At 35.0% G+C, this 18731-nt stretch overlaps 1 protein-coding gene across 1 annotated transcript in view; it reads left to right on the top strand.

The window, feature by feature from the left end:
• The first annotated feature begins 759 nt into the window (after positions 1-759).
• LOC110108115 (rab3 GTPase-activating protein catalytic subunit-like) overlaps positions 760-18731 on the top strand; it is a 32100-nt gene continuing 14128 nt past the window's right edge. Inside the window, exons 1-6 of the mRNA XM_020838629.2 lie at positions 760-894; positions 3103-3146; positions 3294-3357; positions 3611-3725; positions 3811-3878; positions 4435-4532. Of these exons, the coding sequence (XP_020694288.1) occupies positions 811-894; positions 3103-3146; positions 3294-3357; positions 3611-3725; positions 3811-3878; positions 4435-4532 (473 nt within the window). The 5' untranslated portion in view covers positions 760-810. The remainder of the gene's footprint in view (positions 895-3102; positions 3147-3293; positions 3358-3610; positions 3726-3810; positions 3879-4434; positions 4533-18731) is intronic.

Genomic DNA, 18731 nt, shown 5'->3' with positions numbered 1-18731 from the left:
ATGTATAATACACACATAATACTCAATATATATCAAACCGATAAGCAATACATACACAATTAATACGCAACAAAGCTTTGCAATAAGAAAATCGAACTACAAATTCGTTATTGTACCCTAGATCAATAATACTATAAAAGAAGGGAACATCGAGTCATGCTTCTAAAATAAATTACAATTTAACATTATATACATTGTTGATAATAATTACATCAAGAAGGGAACATCTAAAATATTTGTACCCTAAAATAATCAGAGAAAAATGACTATGTAAAGAAATTTGATTGCAACATTGCTATAAAGAAAACGTGGAAGAAGGCGAAGTTTATCGATAAGCTGAACTTTTCGTCTTGTATCACTGGTTCTACGTGTTCTGCTTCATGTGCACTTGTTTTCTGGACGTCGGCAGTCTCCAGGTTATCGGCTTCCTCCGAGACCTGCGAAAATATTGTCTGCTCATAAAAACTTGCATCTTCCTCTAGATCCAGATCAATCTCCATCTTCATCGGCATTTTTTATGCGAAAATTTTGGCTGTTCTGCGAAAATTTTGGCTCTAAGCGTTATATATTGCGGTGATTCGCACCTTAAATTCTGAAAAAATAAGCACCAAATTAAATTTAACGTTATCTCCCAGGTCGTTTACGCAAGTCAATTTACATTTTAACCTTGCAATCGAACACATCTTTGTGATCGGATTCACACAGAATAATTTCTATCCAAACAAAGCTTCTATAACCGGATTCCTCACAGAAAGCGTGGGTCTTTTCATTGAGACAATATACTTTGCCGCGCGGCCTGCTGAGCAGTCGATGATGAATTCCTCTGCGAGTGCGATTGACAGGGGCAAAGCAGTCCAGAAGGTGGGCGACGGCGAAGAAGAAACCCTAGAAGAGGTACTTTTCTTCTCCCACTCTGGGTTACCATATTTTTCTTGCTGGACCTTATAATTCTGATAGATCTGATTAACTTCTCCATTTGTTTTCAAACTTAATCTCTACTTTCTCCCGAGTTCTATGTCTCAGGTTTTCCGCGGCTTGTATGTGATTTGGATGAAACTGTGCTGAATGTTGGAAGCTTATGGCTCGATAACATTTTTTCTGTGCATTTAAACCATTTTCCGTTTTTCACTTTAACCAGCCACCAAACACACCGTGCGTAAGTTTCAAAACTGTTAGAACATCAGATCCCCTACCGTGTTCATAATATAGACCAGTTCACGTCTATTATCAAGTTATTTATTTGTTGCTTCTGGTGAGTTCTAGGAAAGAAAGGAGTTAATAATGTTTATATTCAAATCATTAAAGATATGTATGCAAGAGCTACTACTAGTGTTCAAACACAAGGTGGTTTGACCAGGTATTTTCCTATTATATCAAGGATCATCCTTGAGCCCATATCTTTTTGCTTTAGTCATGAATGTTCTCATTAGACATTTGCAAGAGGATGTACCTTAGTTTATGCTTTTTGCAGATGATATTCTTCTTGTTGATAAGACTAGAGAGGGAGTTGAAGGTAAACTTGAATTGTGGAGATCAACCTTAGAGTTTAAAGATTTTCGCTTTAGTAGATCTAAATTTGAATATATGTAGTGTAATTTTAGTAGTAATAGGACTAGTGAGGGGATTGTGATTTTGGGCGATCAAGTCATTAATAAGAATACACGCTTTAGATATCTCGGATCTATTGTTCATAGTGATGGTGAAATGATGAGGATATTATCAACATAATTCAAGTTGGATGGTCGAAGTGGAGGAATGCATCAGGCTTGTTGTGTGATAGAAAAGTCCCTCTTAAATTTAAGGGAAAATTCTATAAGATGATGGTGAGACCTGCAATGCCACACAAAATGTTGGTCATTAAAAAATAAACATAAAATTAAGTGTTGCAGAGATGAGGATGTTCAGGTGGATGAGTGGCTTCACTCTTTGTGACAAAATGTGAAACGAGTTTATACGTAAGAAGGTTGGAGTAGCTTTGGTGGCAGATATGATTAGAGAGTCTCCTTAGATGTTTTGGTCACATAAATGTTGGCCTTTTGATGACTCGGTTGAGAGAGTAGATGTATTAGATTTGACATATGTTAAGAAATATAGAGGTAAACCTAAAAAGGCTTGGTTAGAAAATATTAGAAATGACATTTTTTTTTATACTTTTTTTATTAGATTTAAATGAAAATTTGACTCTTAATATGACACAATGAAGAAAAAGGATTGATGTAGCCGATTTCACGTAGTGGGATAATGGCTTGATGTTGTTGTTGCAGTAAAAAAAAATGAAAATCAATGAGAATGCTGTACCCAAAAATAGATTTTACAGCTGTTTTGATTGTGGAACTTTGAAAAAGCTGACCTAAGTGAACCATTGTTATTTATTCCTAACATCGTGTATGCGTGTATGTTATATATATATATATATATATATATATTTGTTCTCAGCTCACCTTGCAAACATTAAGATTTACTTTTTTGCTTGCTCTTTCTTGTTGGAAAACTATGTAGTCACTTATCTCTTGGCGGGAAGCACCTAAATGTGTTCTGATATTCATTATTATCTCTTATATTACAATTTAAGGCACATGTTTTTCATGCAGTTCTTTAACTTTTATATGTGGACTATGTAATGTACCATTTAGGGTTTAAAGGACAAATTTGTATATACACAATTTTGTTGAGGTTCTATAAATTAATTATATGCTTCAGGTGCTGCTGGTTATTCCTCTTATGTATGGCTACTTCGGATACATCTCTCACTATTTATGCCCCATTTTAGCTTTGTTTTCCTAGACTGAAGCTTGGTTGACAAGGCTGGTTAACATCAGGAGCTTCTCGCCATTTTTTTTCCCTCTATTCAATGTTTGCTTATCTAACATAAACTTAATATTCCTCACTTCTTGTAGCTTGGTGATATAAGTACCACCAATATTTTCTTTCTTGAAGCTGCTTTCGAGTGATTATTTTTCTATTGCCAGGCATTATTTATACATAGAAAAATACTTTGTTCAATGAAATAGCTTCTCAATAACTTAGGAAACAGATTTTTAAGTATATGGTTATGTGAATAAATAGACGCTTTTAATGGTTATTATCTGCGTGATTCACCAGATTGAGGGCTTTGATGATTTCACAATTGCATCGACATGGGAAAGGTATTTCATTGTTTTTAGTATTTGTTCCATATCCCTTTTAATTATCTGGTTGCTAGGTTAATCGGCTAATAATCTTTTGTTTTTTTTTTTAATTGAGATGCTTTTAGATCTTTAGTGTTTGCTAATGCTTTTTAAGAATATTGTTAGATTCATTTCAGAAATAGAAGGTTTTTGTCGGCTATGGTTTGTTGACGGTCATAAAAATTTATTGGTATGTTCATTGCCTACAGCGCTCATTTTATTACAATAGTCTATCAATATTTTCATGTAAATGTTTTTTTTTTGACCATTTTTGAACTAGATCACAATTTTTAGTTTAATGATTTGGGCCTTTGCTGTATTCTTGATCTAAATGGAAAAACATAGCACGCATTGCATATGCTGCGTTGGAGAAAAATGATTATTTTTGCTCTTTAAACCTCAAGTGTCCATGATTTCCCGATGAAGTGCCTTTTTGGATGCAGGACAAAGGTGCAGAATGCTTGGCTTCAAGGAGTAACATGTACATGATCAAATGCGAGCTGAAACATGGTGTAAAGTTGTACATGATGGAGTACTATTTTCAGATACATGGCAATGGTGAATGTAACACTTATTTATTTTCTTCTTTTAGAAACCCTGCAACTCTATATTTTCGTTGACATTTTACTTTTAACGAGGGCAGATAAAGCTGAACAATGGGATGATGATTTGCATAGTATGCAGCTATCTTTTGGAGTAACTGAGTTCTTGGTAGACGTCCTGTTTCCTGTCTTAATTTAGGTCTTAAAGTTTCATTATAATGGGTTGATGAATTCTTTTTAGTTCTTCAATCTGACGCTAACACCAGTTATAACTTTGTTACATCATTGGTTGCTTATTAACCCTCCCCCCTCTCTCTCAATAGACATCTTTGTCATTTGTTCCATTTTCTTTCTTCCTCCAATACCTTGTTTCTATCTTGCGCAGATATATGCCTTCATCAATTTTTATTATAGAAAAAAGGATCAAAATCATCCCTTAATGTTCCTCAACTATATTAATTGACCATTTTGATCCCTCAAGTCTTTAAAGAGAAATCAAAATAGTCTTATGGTGGGACTATTTTGGTTTCTCCTTAAAGGGTTGAAGGACCAAAATAATCTTTTAACATAATTGGGAATCATTTTGGTATTTCATAAAGAGTTAATTGACCATTTTGATCATTTTCTCATTTATTATAATTCCTGCCTTTTTTGATGAAATAATATGATTTTTTAAGGATTTTTATGTTGGGTATTGAAGGCGATTATTTAACATTTTCTAACAGATTATAGCACCTATAAGTGCCAGTGGAGTTGTTCTGGATGCTCCCGAATCAAGCAAGCTTTTAAGTGCTGTTGCAATTGCTTTATCAAATTGTGGAAGGTTTGCAGAATAATCATCTTGTCCATTGTAGTTAACTGGAAATTTCTTCACATTTAATCATTTAGCCAAATACAAAGGATAAGGCAATTATTTTGATGTAGTAATCTTGTAAGTTCTAACTAGTTTTCCTAATGTTGGTAGCCATATAATATTCACGCTACAGTTAATGTTCAAAGGTGCCAAATGGTGCCCTTGAGGAATACCCTCTTCAGCCATGGTAATTTTAAAGTCGGGAAGGTTTAGCCTGCATAGAGTAGAAGCACATGCTATGCTTTTTATTTACTTAGTGATGGATGATTGCAAATGGTTTTTCTAATGCTCTCTTTGCCACAACCCACACATTGGCTTGGATGATTTTTTATAGTATCCATGCTGAGTGGGGTGCGTTGATGAATTTGTTGTTAATACAACAGCCAATATTATAATTATCTATCCACAATAAATGATTAGAGCATCTAAATCTGATAAAATTTACCTATTTACTCATCAAAATCTAACTATGCATTTACGCTTCCAACAAGAACTATATGATAGATACTTCACAAATCAACGACTATATAACATTAATCCAGTTTGTCCTCAGCCCTAAAGCATGAATCTCATGACTCTCATCTCGGACGCATAAACAATAGCGTGAAAGCCACAAAATGAATACATGTGAATTTGCTAGAACCAAACTTGGTGAAATTTGGTTAAGATTAGACATGCAATATGATAAATAATATGAAACAATTGAAAACATAACCAACAATTAAAACATATAGCAAGAACATCCACAAGGCATGGTATTTTAACAATGGGTATCACATAGTGGAGTAAATGAACATAAGAAATTGACAATTAATGAAATTGAATGCTAAAATAACGATGAACATCCACACTATAGTTAGATATATTGAATTGTACTGTTAATTTGAGTCTTGAAACTCTAATTCAGTCCAATTGAGGCTGGATTGAGTGAACAAATAGGACTAATGAGATCCATTCAAGGTTAAATTAAGGGGACATGTTGCATTAATGTGAAACCTTAATTCATTGTAGATGGTTAAAAAAAAATTAGATATGATTTATTCAAATCAGCAAGGAGGTCAAATTTCAAAGATAAAATCAAATTTGGAGCAATTGTTACTGACTTGAAAACCAACTCAACAATTCAAGTTAAGCATGGAGATATTCAAGGCTAAATCCAAGAGATATTGTAATTTTCACACAAAAAGTGAAGTAGACAGAATAATCTTCCACAATTCAAGCATAACTTAGGCCACAAGAAGAGCAGAGTGAAAAATCTAACCAACTCTCCTCAAAGGGAGGGAGGCAGTTGTATCAAGAGAGGTTTGTGATGTCACGAACGTCCATACATATTCCTCACTTGCTACAGGAGTTCCATGACAGTGCAGTGGGAGGACATTCAGGAGTACATAAGACCTATAGAAGGCTGGCATCTGAGCTTTACTAGAAAGGAATGTATAAAGATGTTAAGGAGATGGTGGTGATGTGCGAAGTGTGCTAGAGAAATAAATATATAGCAATGGCTCCAGGGGGACTACTACAACCCTTGACACTTCCAAATAGAGTACGGGAGGAAGTGTCCATGGACTTCATAGACGGCCTATCACGATCAGAAGGATTCACAGTCATCATGGTGGTGGTGGATAGACTGAGTAAGTATGCACATTTCATTCCCTTACGGCATCTCTATACCGCAGTGACAGTGGCAACAACATTCAGGGAGGCGGTTGGACTGCATGAGATTCCTGAGTCGATAGTGTTTGATCGAGACAATGTTTTCCTTAGTCAGTTTTGGAGGGAGCTGTTCAGATTGTAGGGCATTGATCTTAAGAGAAGCACCGTCTATCATTCGCAGACAGATGATCAAACAGAGGTGGTGAATCGCAGCTTAGAGCTTATTTGAGGTGTTTTGTTTTTGAAAAGCCACGACTGTGGGCTAAATGGTTAGCATAGGCTGAGTATTAGTACAATACTTCGTACCATTCTGCATCTCAGATGTCCCCTTTTAAAATATTGTATGGAAGAGACTCCCACACTTAGTGCATATTGTGAGAGGGAACACACCAGTTTATTCAATTGAGCGGTACCTAGAGGAAAGGGACAAGGTGTTGGAGGAATTGAAGAGACACCTGTCCAGGGTACAACAAATCATGAAAAACCAGGCAGATAGACGTAGGAGGGACATACAATTTGAGATGGGGGAGAAAGTATTCTTGAAACTAAGGTCCTACAGGCAGAGGTCAGTCGCCAACAGGAGAAATGAGAAATTGGCTTCAAGGTACTTTGCCCCCTATGTGATTTTGGATAAGATCAGAGTAGTGGCGTATCGTTTGAAGTTACCCCCATTCGCCACCATACATCTAGTTTTTCATGTATCACAGTTGAGAAGAGCTCTAGTTGAGCATGCAGTTTGTGTAGAGTTGCCAATCACACTGACAGAGGATTTGGAAGTGATTCTAGAACCATTGGAGTTGAGGGGAGTCCGATTGGACAAAAAGAGAAATAAAGAAGTGCTGATCAGATGGAGGGACCTTCTGATTTCGATGCCACTTGGGAGTCATATGAGAGAGTAAGGCTCCAATTTTCTTCTTTTCACATTGAGGACAAGGTGATTCTTTGGGAGGCGAGTAATGTTAGGCCGGCTGAACAGGTCCAACCTTGACCGGTTCAGGTGTACTGTCGCTGGCCTAGGGGTAGGGCGGAACCAAGAGATAGGGGGGTGGATGGCCTAGTGGGCCCAAGCCATTGTTTAAAATTGCACAATATGCGGCTCGCCTTTGTGCAATTCCAATAAAAATGCCTCGATGCTTACGCCTTGAGTTTTTTTTATGAGGCTTGCGCCTCAACTAGGCGGGCCTCACTGGCATGAGGCTTATGCCTCACTCTATATATATAACTTACATAAATCTTGAAGTAAATGCCCGACATTGGACTCTATAGGAGAGGAGGAAGGGGAGAGAGCAGTTCATCATAATGATGATTCAAATGAAGAACCCCTTAGTGATGACAGTGTTGATGACTTATGAGTTTTTATGTGATATGTCATTGCTATTTATTTTTGGAATTTGAATTATATGTTAATGAAAAGAATACTGTAAACAACAGTTCTGTTCTCTATTTTCACCAATTGTGGTTAGATTTGCTTGCGAACTCAAGTATTTCTCTTAGGGTTACTTGCGAACTCAAGTATTTCCTATCAGTGTTATATACTGTTTTTTATTATCTTGATGGGTTTGGTTATTCTTGCAAGTGTTTCAATTCAGCTATGTTCCGATTTCTAAGTTTAGTATTTTTGATCCACTGTTCCTATCCAACCACTGATTCTATAAGTTTTCTGTTGTTGACTTTTTTTTGTTGCTTATTAATTTTAACTAGAGTCGAGCCTTTGTTGGTGCAGTTCGTAGTTTTGGTCTCTGCACTATGGTGGAGATTGGGTTCTTGGATGAATGAACTGCCTTTTTGATGTGAAACAACATGCGATGGAAACAAGAACTTCTTGGAGATTTTAATATAAGATTTTAAAGCTTTGCTAGTTATAGAATTAATGCTTACCCAAGTTAGGTTTTCAGAATTATCAATTCGAAATTAAGTAAGTCATGCAGTTATAACTAGATTAACGGGACAATATCAAATTGACAACATAGAATTAAAGAGTAATGCTATGAGGAGAAACAGTAATCCACAATTAACAAATAGAACTTTTCACCTTGGGTCTCTCACTCACTCTCTTGTTGGTGGCACTTTTAATGGAGGAAGATTGAGAGCAACCGAGCGATGCCACTAGGAGACACATGTTGCACAAAAGCGTAGCCCGTTGGAGCGGTAGCCGGTGGCGGGTAGTCCATGGGATGATTAGTGAGCATCCAACGTCTTATCTGTTCTTCCTTAATCATCAAAGACGAAACCGTGGTCGATGTCGGGGTGGCGGCTTGGTGAGGTGGAGAGTTGGGGAGCTAATGATCATCCTCAATTTGAATTTCCCTTAGACAGAGGAGGGAAATTAATTGAGAATTTCAATTAATTCCATGAGAGGCCAGCGGTTTTCAGAGAAAATAAGGGATTAATTAGATTGGGATTAATAGCAGGTGAGAGGATTTGGCCTCTATGCATGGCGGCCATTTAAAAAAAAAAGGGTTAGGAATTGTGAGCAAGTGGGGCCCACACACTAGTCTACTAATTAAATAAAGCTGAATTTATTCTCGGATTTCTGAGAGGAGGCGTTTCCAAAATAGGGAAGTTATCAAATTTGAATTGCTCATTCAAATTAGACCCAATTAATATTGGAGCCACAAATCAAGGAGCTAATTTGGGAAGTATTTATGCAGCAATTTGAATTTCAAATTGGAATTGAAATCCAATAAAGAGGATTGCCTAAAATCAGGAATTAATTTTGGCAAGTGGGTAACAGCTCTTGGTGAATTTGAATTTCAAATTCAAAACCCAAGAGGGGCCGGCGGGTAGAGAGGTGGAGGGGGAAGGAGGCGGCTGCAGGGGGGAATATCCCCATCTATTTCACCATCACTCTGAACAATAGATCCAAGATATCTAAAACGTGTACTCTTATTAATGACTTGATCGCCCAAAGTCACAATCCCCTCACTAGGTCTATTACTACTAAAATTACACTCCATATATTCCGTTTTAGATTTACTCAAGAGAAAGTCTTTAGACTCTAAGGTTGACCTCCATAATTCAAGTTTACTTTCAACTCCCTCTCTAGTCTTATCAACAAGAAGAATATCATCAGCAAAAAGCATACACCAAAGTACATCCTCTTGCAAATGTCTAGTGAGAACATCCATGACTAAAGTAAAAAGATATGGGCTTAAGGCTGATCCTTGATGTAACCCAACCGAAATAGGAAAATACTTGGTCAAACCACCTTATGTTTAAACACAAGTAATAGCTCCTGCATACATATCTTTAATGATTTGAATATAAGCATTATAGACTCCTTTCTTTTCAAGAACTCTCCATAGCACTTCTCTTGGAACTTTATCATATGCTTTTTCTAAATCAATAAATATCATATGTAGATCCTCCTTATTTTCTCTATATTTCTCCATCAAACCTCTTAATAAATGTATGGCTTCCATAGTCGACCTACCCGGCATGAATCCAAATTGATTTTGAGAAACATTAGTATCACGCCGCAACCTATGCTCCAAAACTCGCTCCCATAGTTTTAAAGTATGACACATTAACTTAATACCTCTATAATTCGCACAATCTTGTACATCACCTTTATTCTTAAAAATAGGAATTAACACACTCATTCTCCACTCATCTGGCATCTTCTTAGTCTTCAAAATAGTATTAAAAAGTTTAGTAAGCCATGAAATTCCTTCATCTCCTAAGCATTTCCACACCTCTATTGGAATATCATCAGGTCTAACAGCTTTTCCACCCTTCATTTTCTTTAAAGCCTCTCTAACTTCAGTTTGCCTAATACGCCGATAAAAACATAAATCTTTATTATATGCTCCCATATTAAGTATAACGCTTGATATGTTAGAAAATTATAAATATATTACTTTTTACTCATCTGATTATGATATAAGTAGCTCATAATGAGTTTTAGTAAGAGGGGGCCTATTTAGATTTTACTTTCCTATTATACTTCATGTTAACCGTAGGGGGGAGGGGGGGAATAAGGTATGACAAAAATTGATATCAAAGCCTAAATAAAAATCAAATGGAAGCATAATTGAATTTAGATAATGAAGTAGGATGAGATATAATGAATTTGATGTATATAGTGCTATAAGTTGAATCAAGGTTGAATAGGACCCTGCATGCATTCATTCTAAGTAACTTTAAGATATTATGCATTTGATCTCACAAGTTGTGGACAAAATGACATCCATGGAGATATCTTCTACTATCAGTACACCCAGATCTAAAGTGGCAGTGAAGTGGATCAACATTTAAAGTTATTTCAGACTTTTAAACTGTCAACATTCAAAGGTGCAAGTGATCCAATAGTGGCAGAGGACTGGTTATTGAAAAAAATTAGGAAAAATTTTTCCTTATGGATTTATAAATGCCTTCTTTAGGGGTGGGGGAAAAGGCACGACCCTCTTAAGCAAGCTCTAGTTCTCCCCTATAAGAACAACTATACAACAAGAGTTACCATCAATCTCTTGTAATGGCCCAGTCCTCTTACGCAGTCTTCAGTTCTCCCCTTTAAAAGGAGGGAACAATATTCTAACAAGAGTTTAAAGATCATTAATCCCCGTTAAAGGCTCGGTTCTCTTAAGTAACCTTGGACTTGTGTTAATAGTGGTAGTTGGAGGGTGTGTTGATGATGAATTGATGATAGTTCGATAATAGGCTAATGATGGCTGTCATGAGGTAAGGGTTCAATGGCGGTCAGGTTGCATTCTATTGAAGGTAATAGATATCCATGTTGATAGAGGTTGATAGCAAATAGCCTGATAGAGGGGGTATGGTGGTGTGTCGTCGATAGTAGTTTAGTGGCTCAATAAAAATGATAATTGAGTGGAGACTTGATGGTGATAGAGCTTCAATCTTTCCTCAAAGGAGTTGAGAGATGGAATTCACTTAGGATGTTTAACTAAGGATGTTTGACCTATTCGAGATTGTTTTCCAAAGCATTACTTGATTGCGTTAACTTATGTGCCAGAGAACAAGAGAAATCCATAATGGATATTTAACCTATCCAATGTTTTTTATCAAAGTCTTGCTCAATAATATTAACATATATTGAAGAGGTTAGGAAAATCCACTAAGGATATTTGACTTATATGAAGTTATTGTCAAAATTTTATTTGATAGCATTAACATGTATGGAAAGGGCTAAGATAAATTCACCATGAATATTTGATATATCTAATGTTCTTTATCAAAGTATTGTTTGATAGAATTAACCTTTATGGAAAAGACCAAGATAAAACTACTAAGAATATTTGACCTATCAGAGGTTATTTAACAAAGTGTTGATTGATATTATTAACTTGTGTGGAAAATATCAAGAAAATCCACAAATGATATTAAATCTATCATAGGTTGTTTGTTAGAGCATTGACATGATCTGTCCTGAAAACAAAAAAATATCATTGACCACATTTGTTCTAGAAGGAGAGGCAGAAAGATGGTGGCAAACATAACATGAAGAAAAATTTGGACAGATGCCTATCACTAGCATATAGTGGGATGATTTTGTGAGAGTATTTAGAGATTGGTTCATTCTTCCTTTCAGACAGATTAGCTTTACAAGACAAATTATTCAATCTGACTCAGGGTTGAAAAACAGTTATGCAATATGAGGCTGAGTTTACTTCTTTGTCTCTCTATGCACCTCATTATATTAGCACCAAGGAGGAAAAGTGCCACAATACCTTGAGAGGCCTCAGGGATCAACTACTACTCACATTTGTACCTTTTCATATATGTGAATTCTCGATCTTAGTGAAGAGGGCCAAAAGGATTGAAAATGAGCTGAATTTCTCCAAATATAGTCGGGCGCAACGACAATTAGGAAAAATAAAGATATTTGAAAAGGATGATCGATTCAAAAACAAGAAGTCAGAGTTTGATGATAAATTGAAGCAGTGTCAGCTTGAGAAACCTTTGTGTGAACAATTTGGGAAGAGGCATTCTGGTCAGTGTTTGGTGGGATCCGGAAGATATTTCAGATGTTGTGAGTCGGGTCATTGCAAGGTAGATTGGCCTCAAGAGAGAAGGACCAATACCAGGCCACATGGATATTAGGAGCAGACACAACATAGGAGATATCTGAAAGGCAATTAGGCAGGAAAAATTCAGTTTCAAGGAAGGCCAGCAGTGCAAAGAAAACCACAACATCAATTAAAAGGAGAAACATTATATGTTAAAGGTTATCAACCTGTGAAAGCTAAAGTGTTTGCCATTACACCCCAAGAGGCTAGGGATTTAGAGGAGGTGGTTACAGGTATTCCTTTGATTTTCAATAAGTTTGACAGTGTTCTTTTGATTATGGTGCATCCTATTCATTAATTTCTGAAAAATTATGTTCTGATTTATTTGTTGAGGCTACATATTTTACACCTGCTTTGTGTTATGATGCCAACAGGGGATAATTTACCTGTCAATATGATGTGTCTTATGAATTTGGATATTCATGGTCATAAATTTTCAATAGAATTGATTTTAGTGACTATTAAAACTTTTGACATCATTTTGGGAATGTATTGACTGGTTTAATTTTTTGCTACAATTGAATGTTAGAAGAAAAGAATAAAATTTAATTTACCCAGTGAGATGACCTTAAATTTTCTCTGTGAGAAGAATGTAACATCATCTCTAGTTAATGCAATGAATATGGGTAAATATATAAGCAGGGGTGAGTTAGTGTTCTTAGCTAAAATGGAGGTCTTAAATAAAGATGTACAATCATTATTGAATGTTCCAGTTTTCTCTGAATTTTCAGATGTATTTCTTGAAGAATTACTTTGAATTACCACCTGAAAGAGAAGTTAAATTGGGCTTAGAACTGCAACTAGGAACATCCTCAAATTATAAATCTCCTTACGAGATGGCTCCAAAAGAATTGCAGGAGTTAAAAACTCAATTATAGGAATTGATGGATTAGAGATTTATCAGGGCTAGCCATTCACCTTGGAGTGCACTTTTACTTTTTGTTAAGAAAAAATGGATCCATAAGAATGTTTATTGACTATAAAGAGCTAAATAAAGTGGCTATCAAGAACATATATCCATTACCTTGAATAGATGACTTATTTAATCAGTTAGTAGGTGCCACAATATTTTTTAGAATTGATTTAAGATCGGAATATCATCAAGTGAGAGTTTAATAAGCAGATGTCAGTAAGACGAATTTTGGGACCATATATGGTTATTTTGTGTTTAGAGTTATGCCGTTTGTGTTAACAAGTGCTCATGCTATTTTTATGGATATGATGAATTGGATTTTCAAAGACTACGTAGATAAGTTTATGATTATTTTCATTGATAACCAATGTTTAAAATTGCGTATTCAGGTATTGAGGCGTTTTTCATTCGTGAGGCGAGGCGTAAGCCTCAAGGCCTAAGCCTCAAAATCCAAAAATTGCCTAAACATAAAATAATAAATTTTTTATATTCTAATGAGTGAATAATATAAAACATAAAAAAAGCATAAAGATATGAAGTGAAATCAAAATATCTCAATAATAAGACAACATGAAATATAGTTCAACTCAAAATTCTATCTTTCCTAAATCCCAGTATTCTTTTCATTAACATATAATTCCAATTTCCAGAAACAAATAGCAATGACATATCACATAAGAACTCATAATCATCAACACTATCATCACTAAGGGGTTCTTCATTTGAATCATCATTATTATGAACAGCTCTCTTCCCTTTCTCCTCTCCTATAGAGTCTAATGTCGGGCATTTACTTCAAGATTTATGTAAGTTTTAATATATATTGCGTGAGGCGTAAGCCTCATGCCAGTGAAGCGAGGTGGGCCTCACCCAAGTTGAGGCGCAAGCCTCATAAAAAAAACTCGATGCGTAAGCATCGAGGCGTTTTTTATTAGAATTGCGCAAAGGCGGGCCTCAAGGCGAGCCTCATATTGCGCAATTTTAAACCATGTTGATAACATTTTGATATTCTCGAGGATTGACGAGCATGCTGAATATTTAAGGATATTTTGGAGACATCGAGGAAAAATCAATTGTATGCAAAATATTCAAAATGTGAAATTTGGCTAAGGAATATTTTCTTCTTTGGACATTATCATTAGTGAAGGAATTTTAGTAAACCCATAGAAAGTAAAAACTACTTTGGAATGGCCTACACCAAATAATATTACAGAGGTTCGTAGCTTCTTAGGATTGGTAGGATACTACAGGAGTTTTGTTGAAGGATTTTCATAGATTGCTATGCTTTTATCAAAGCTAATGAGGAAAGAGGTAAAATTTGAATGGACAACTGAATGTGGGAAAAGCTTTCAGATTTATAGTAATGCTTCTTTGACGGGTTTGGAACGTATTCTAATGCAGAATAGAAAGGTGATTGCATATGAATCGAGATAGTTGAAGCCCCATGAAAGAAATTATCCCACTCATGACTTAAAACTTATTGTAGTGGTATTTGCTTTGAAGATTTGGTGACGTTATCTGTATGGGGTAAGATGTGAAATTTTTATTGATCATCAGAGCTTAAAATATGTATTTTTATAGAAAGAACTCAATCTAAGACAGCGAAGATGGTTTGAACTTATCAAAGATTATGATGTGAATATTTAGTATTGTCCTGGAAAAACTAATATTTTGGCTGATGATTTGAGTCACAAATCTACAAGAACGATGAACTGGATGATTACTCAAAAGGCTCAATATATTGAGGAAATGGAAAATCTGCAATTGGAGATTAGAGATTTTAAAAATATGGAATATTTGCATCATATGAGAGTAAAACTCATTTTAACAGATCGTATTAAAGAAGCTCAACAACTTAGTAGTGAATATTCAAATTTGATGGAGTAGGGGCGTCAGGGAAACGACTAGATCTTTCTGTTGATGTTGATGGAATCATTAGACATAAATTCCAGTTGTGGGTACCCAATGATCCTGATTTAAGAAAGGAAATTTTGTAAGAAGCTCATCATTCTTAGTATACAATTCATCTAGGTAGTACCAAGATGTATTAAGACTTGAAACTAATATTTAGGTGGCTAGGTATGAAGAAAGACTTTGCTGAATATATAGCCAAATGTGAAGCATGTCAAATTGTGAAAGCTGAACATCAGCGACCTAGTGGATTGCTTTAATCACTACCTATCCTTGAGTGGAAGTGGAAAGAAATTGCAATGGATTTTGTTATGGGATTTTCCAAATCCAGACAGGGACATGACATCATTTGGGTGATTATTAATAGACTGGCAAAATCAACTCACTTTTTTCCTATCAAACAAACTAATTCAACAGACAAATTGGCATGAAAGAGATTATTATATTGCACGGTATTCTGTTTGTTATTTTTTTCGATAAAGATGGTAGGCTTACTTCTAGATTGTGGAAAAGCATTCATGAAAGCTTGGGCACAAATCTGCACTACAGTATAGCTTTTCATCCTCAAAGTGACGGTCAATCTGAATGAGCCATTTAGGTATTGGAAGAAATGTTGAGATTACATGTTTTAGATTTTAGAGGTAGCTGGGAGGATCACATAACATTGATAGAATTTGACTACAACAATAGTTATCAATCTAGTATACAAATTTCGCCATATTAAGCCCTTTATGGTACAAAGTGCAGAACTCCCTTAACATAGATTGGGTAGGAGAAAGACAGTTAATGTGCCCATAACTAGTTTAGGAAGCAAAAGAGAAAATCAGATTAATCATAAATAAATTGAAAGCTGCTTAGGATTGCCAGTAAAAGTATTATGACCCTAAGCACAGAGTAGTGAGTTTGAAGTGGGTGACTTTGTATTCTTGAAGGTTAAGCCTGTGAAATGTACAACTAGATTTAGACTGGGAGGCAATTTGAATCCTTGGTACATAGGGCCTTTTGAAGTTTATTGAAAGGATTGAAAAAGTTGTTTATAGTCTTGCTCTTCATGCTGGCATGTCAGATATTCACAATGTTTTTCATGCGTCTCTGCTAAGGAAATGGTTTACAGATGCCCATCAAAGAATTGCACATGATGATATAAATCTACATAAAAATCTGACTTACACTAAAGAACCAATAAGAATAATAGTCTTGGATACTAAACAACTTAGAAATCATTAGATTCCTTGTGTTAAAGTGAAATGAAAATATATATCAGAAAAAGAGGCAACTTGGGAGAGAGAAGAAGATACTAGACTCAAGTTCTTTAAATTGTTTGACGACCACTAAGGCACTGAATGTCGAGGGCAAAATTTAAATAAGGGGTGTGTTATAATACCTAAAATATTCAAAATAAAGGTAAGTATAAACTTTCTATAAATGATAATTGATTTTTTAATGTAAGTCTACCTTGAATCTATTTGTTGTGCATTATTTGGGATAGCTCATATCAATTGTAATTTGTTCTTTTATTTCCTATTTTCACATCACCTAAAATTGATTGCAATGGAGTGGGTGCATAAAAGTTGCTATGGTTGGTATTGGGAAGGTGATGTTTGTGATTTTTGTTTGGGATTGTAAGAAACAATTTTAGTTATGCTTATACTGGGTAGTTCTCATTTATGGATAATCTATTCCTTAAATGCTTTTTTGACAACAATTATAATATTAAAATTCTTATTCCACTAAACATTTCAGCCGCAGGATTCCCACACAGCCATCCTCCAATACATGTGGCTTATAGTGGAAAAGCTACTGAAACATCAAAAGGAAATGAGTTAATTATTAATTGATTACTTGTTAATTAGTTAAATACTTAAAATTCAAGGTAGACTTAAATTAATAAATCAATTATCATTTATAGAAAGTTTATACTTACCTTTATTTCAAATATTTTGGGTATTATAATCTTTAACATTCAGTGTTGGACATTGCTCTTAAAGAAAATTTGATTTAACAATAGTAAAGGTGGCTTCTCATAAGATTTTGATTATCGGACAATAAATAAGTGTCTTAAAAAAAAGTTAAATGTGATATAAATGATACTATGCTATGATACGCTTGTGTTACATCCTTTGCTGTAATATTATTTTTTAAAGAAATGTAAAAAAAAGAAACACAAATATGGCATAGAAAATTGATTGCAATGGAATGGGTGCATTAAAGTTGCTATGGTTGGTATTGGGAAGGTGATGTTTGTGATTTTTGGTTGCGATTGTAAGAAACAATTTTAGTTATGCTGTAGCTTTTTTCAAATTCAGATCTAAATGGAAAGGAACATCAAAGGGTATGTTGATGAATTTCATGAGTTAGAAGTGGCTAGCTTCAGTACTGTTTCTGGTGGTGATAGTTTTAAGTTATGCTTGCTCTTAATGTTATTTTTGGCCTTCTGAGCGCCATCTTCTATTGATCATCTTAGGGTTGATTGAAGATTAACAATTTATCTTCCACCGGCAGTGATAACCTTTCTTGTTGCTAAAGAAGAAATTGGAAGAAATGACAAATGCTCTCCAGAATTTCTTCTAATTGTTCGAACATGAAGAATTTTTTTAGCAAAGTATTGCTAGATGGAAAGAAGAACTAAAAACAAAATACATTTGCAAGGACAAAAAAAGAGAAAAAAAAATAGGGGCCATATTATTTTAACTTGTACCCTACTATATTTTGGAGAGTGATGGTAACTTTTCTTGTTATTTCTACCTCGTGGAGCATATAAATTTTGAAACTTCTTGTTCAAAATCAAGCTTCTCGGTGCAAGAAATGCCAACATCTGAGGCAACTGAGATTCTAGGTTACTCATATCCTTAACATCAAGGAGATCATCAGAAGCTATAACCCCATAAGGGATAGGATCACTAATCATGTGAGAAGGAATGGGGGCTGGACAATTAACCGAAGAAGGCACAAATTCCATTGTAGGATCTAAAGTTAATTCCAAGTTTTGAGTATATGCCTAGTTAGAAGTAGATGACATTGCTCCATTGCATTACAAGTAAGGTTTTATCAGATGAAAGATCAATTTTCACTATCATGATTGATAGGCTTCCACAGTTATAGGTGCAACTTGAAGCATTCTGAGAAGTTGTGATCAAATATTTTGTAAGAAGAGCATAAGGGGGAGTGCCTTTAGACTTAAACTTCTACCATTAACCATTAGATGCGAAGCCAGTCCAATTTCTTTCTCAAGAGGGAAAGAAGCATCTAATTTTACTAGAATCCTATCCACTAAAGTCCTGGAAAGCTGAATACCAATGACATCCACTTGAAGTGGTTTGCCAAAAATTGAAAGCGGGCAAACTTGAGCCAAGTGCAAAATGTTTTGATTGAAAAATTAATCCGTTGATTTGGTAAATCAAACCAAACTTAAGTGATAGAAAGTTTGTAAGTGATAGATAGTTTGAAAGAACAACTAATCTGATTTGTCTATTTCAATATACAAATTATGAAGCTATCCATGTAATATGTTATCTGAGAGAAAAATCTTAGATTAATCATATTCATGAGATAGCTTGTGACATCCCACAGTATCTCTGATTAATACAGTAGAGTGTAACAGATAACTAAACATATCAGTTTTCCTGATATAACATTTTTCATAACAATCCTTTCCATATCAATTAA

The sequence above is a fragment of the Dendrobium catenatum genome, unplaced genomic scaffold (genome assembly GCF_001605985.2).
Source record: "Dendrobium catenatum unplaced genomic scaffold, ASM160598v2 fragScaff_scaffold_1022, whole genome shotgun sequence".
NCBI lineage: Eukaryota > Viridiplantae > Streptophyta > Magnoliopsida > Asparagales > Orchidaceae > Dendrobium > Dendrobium catenatum.
Note: the sequence above shows the minus strand (reverse complement) of the source record. Positions and strands in the feature narration are given on the sequence as shown.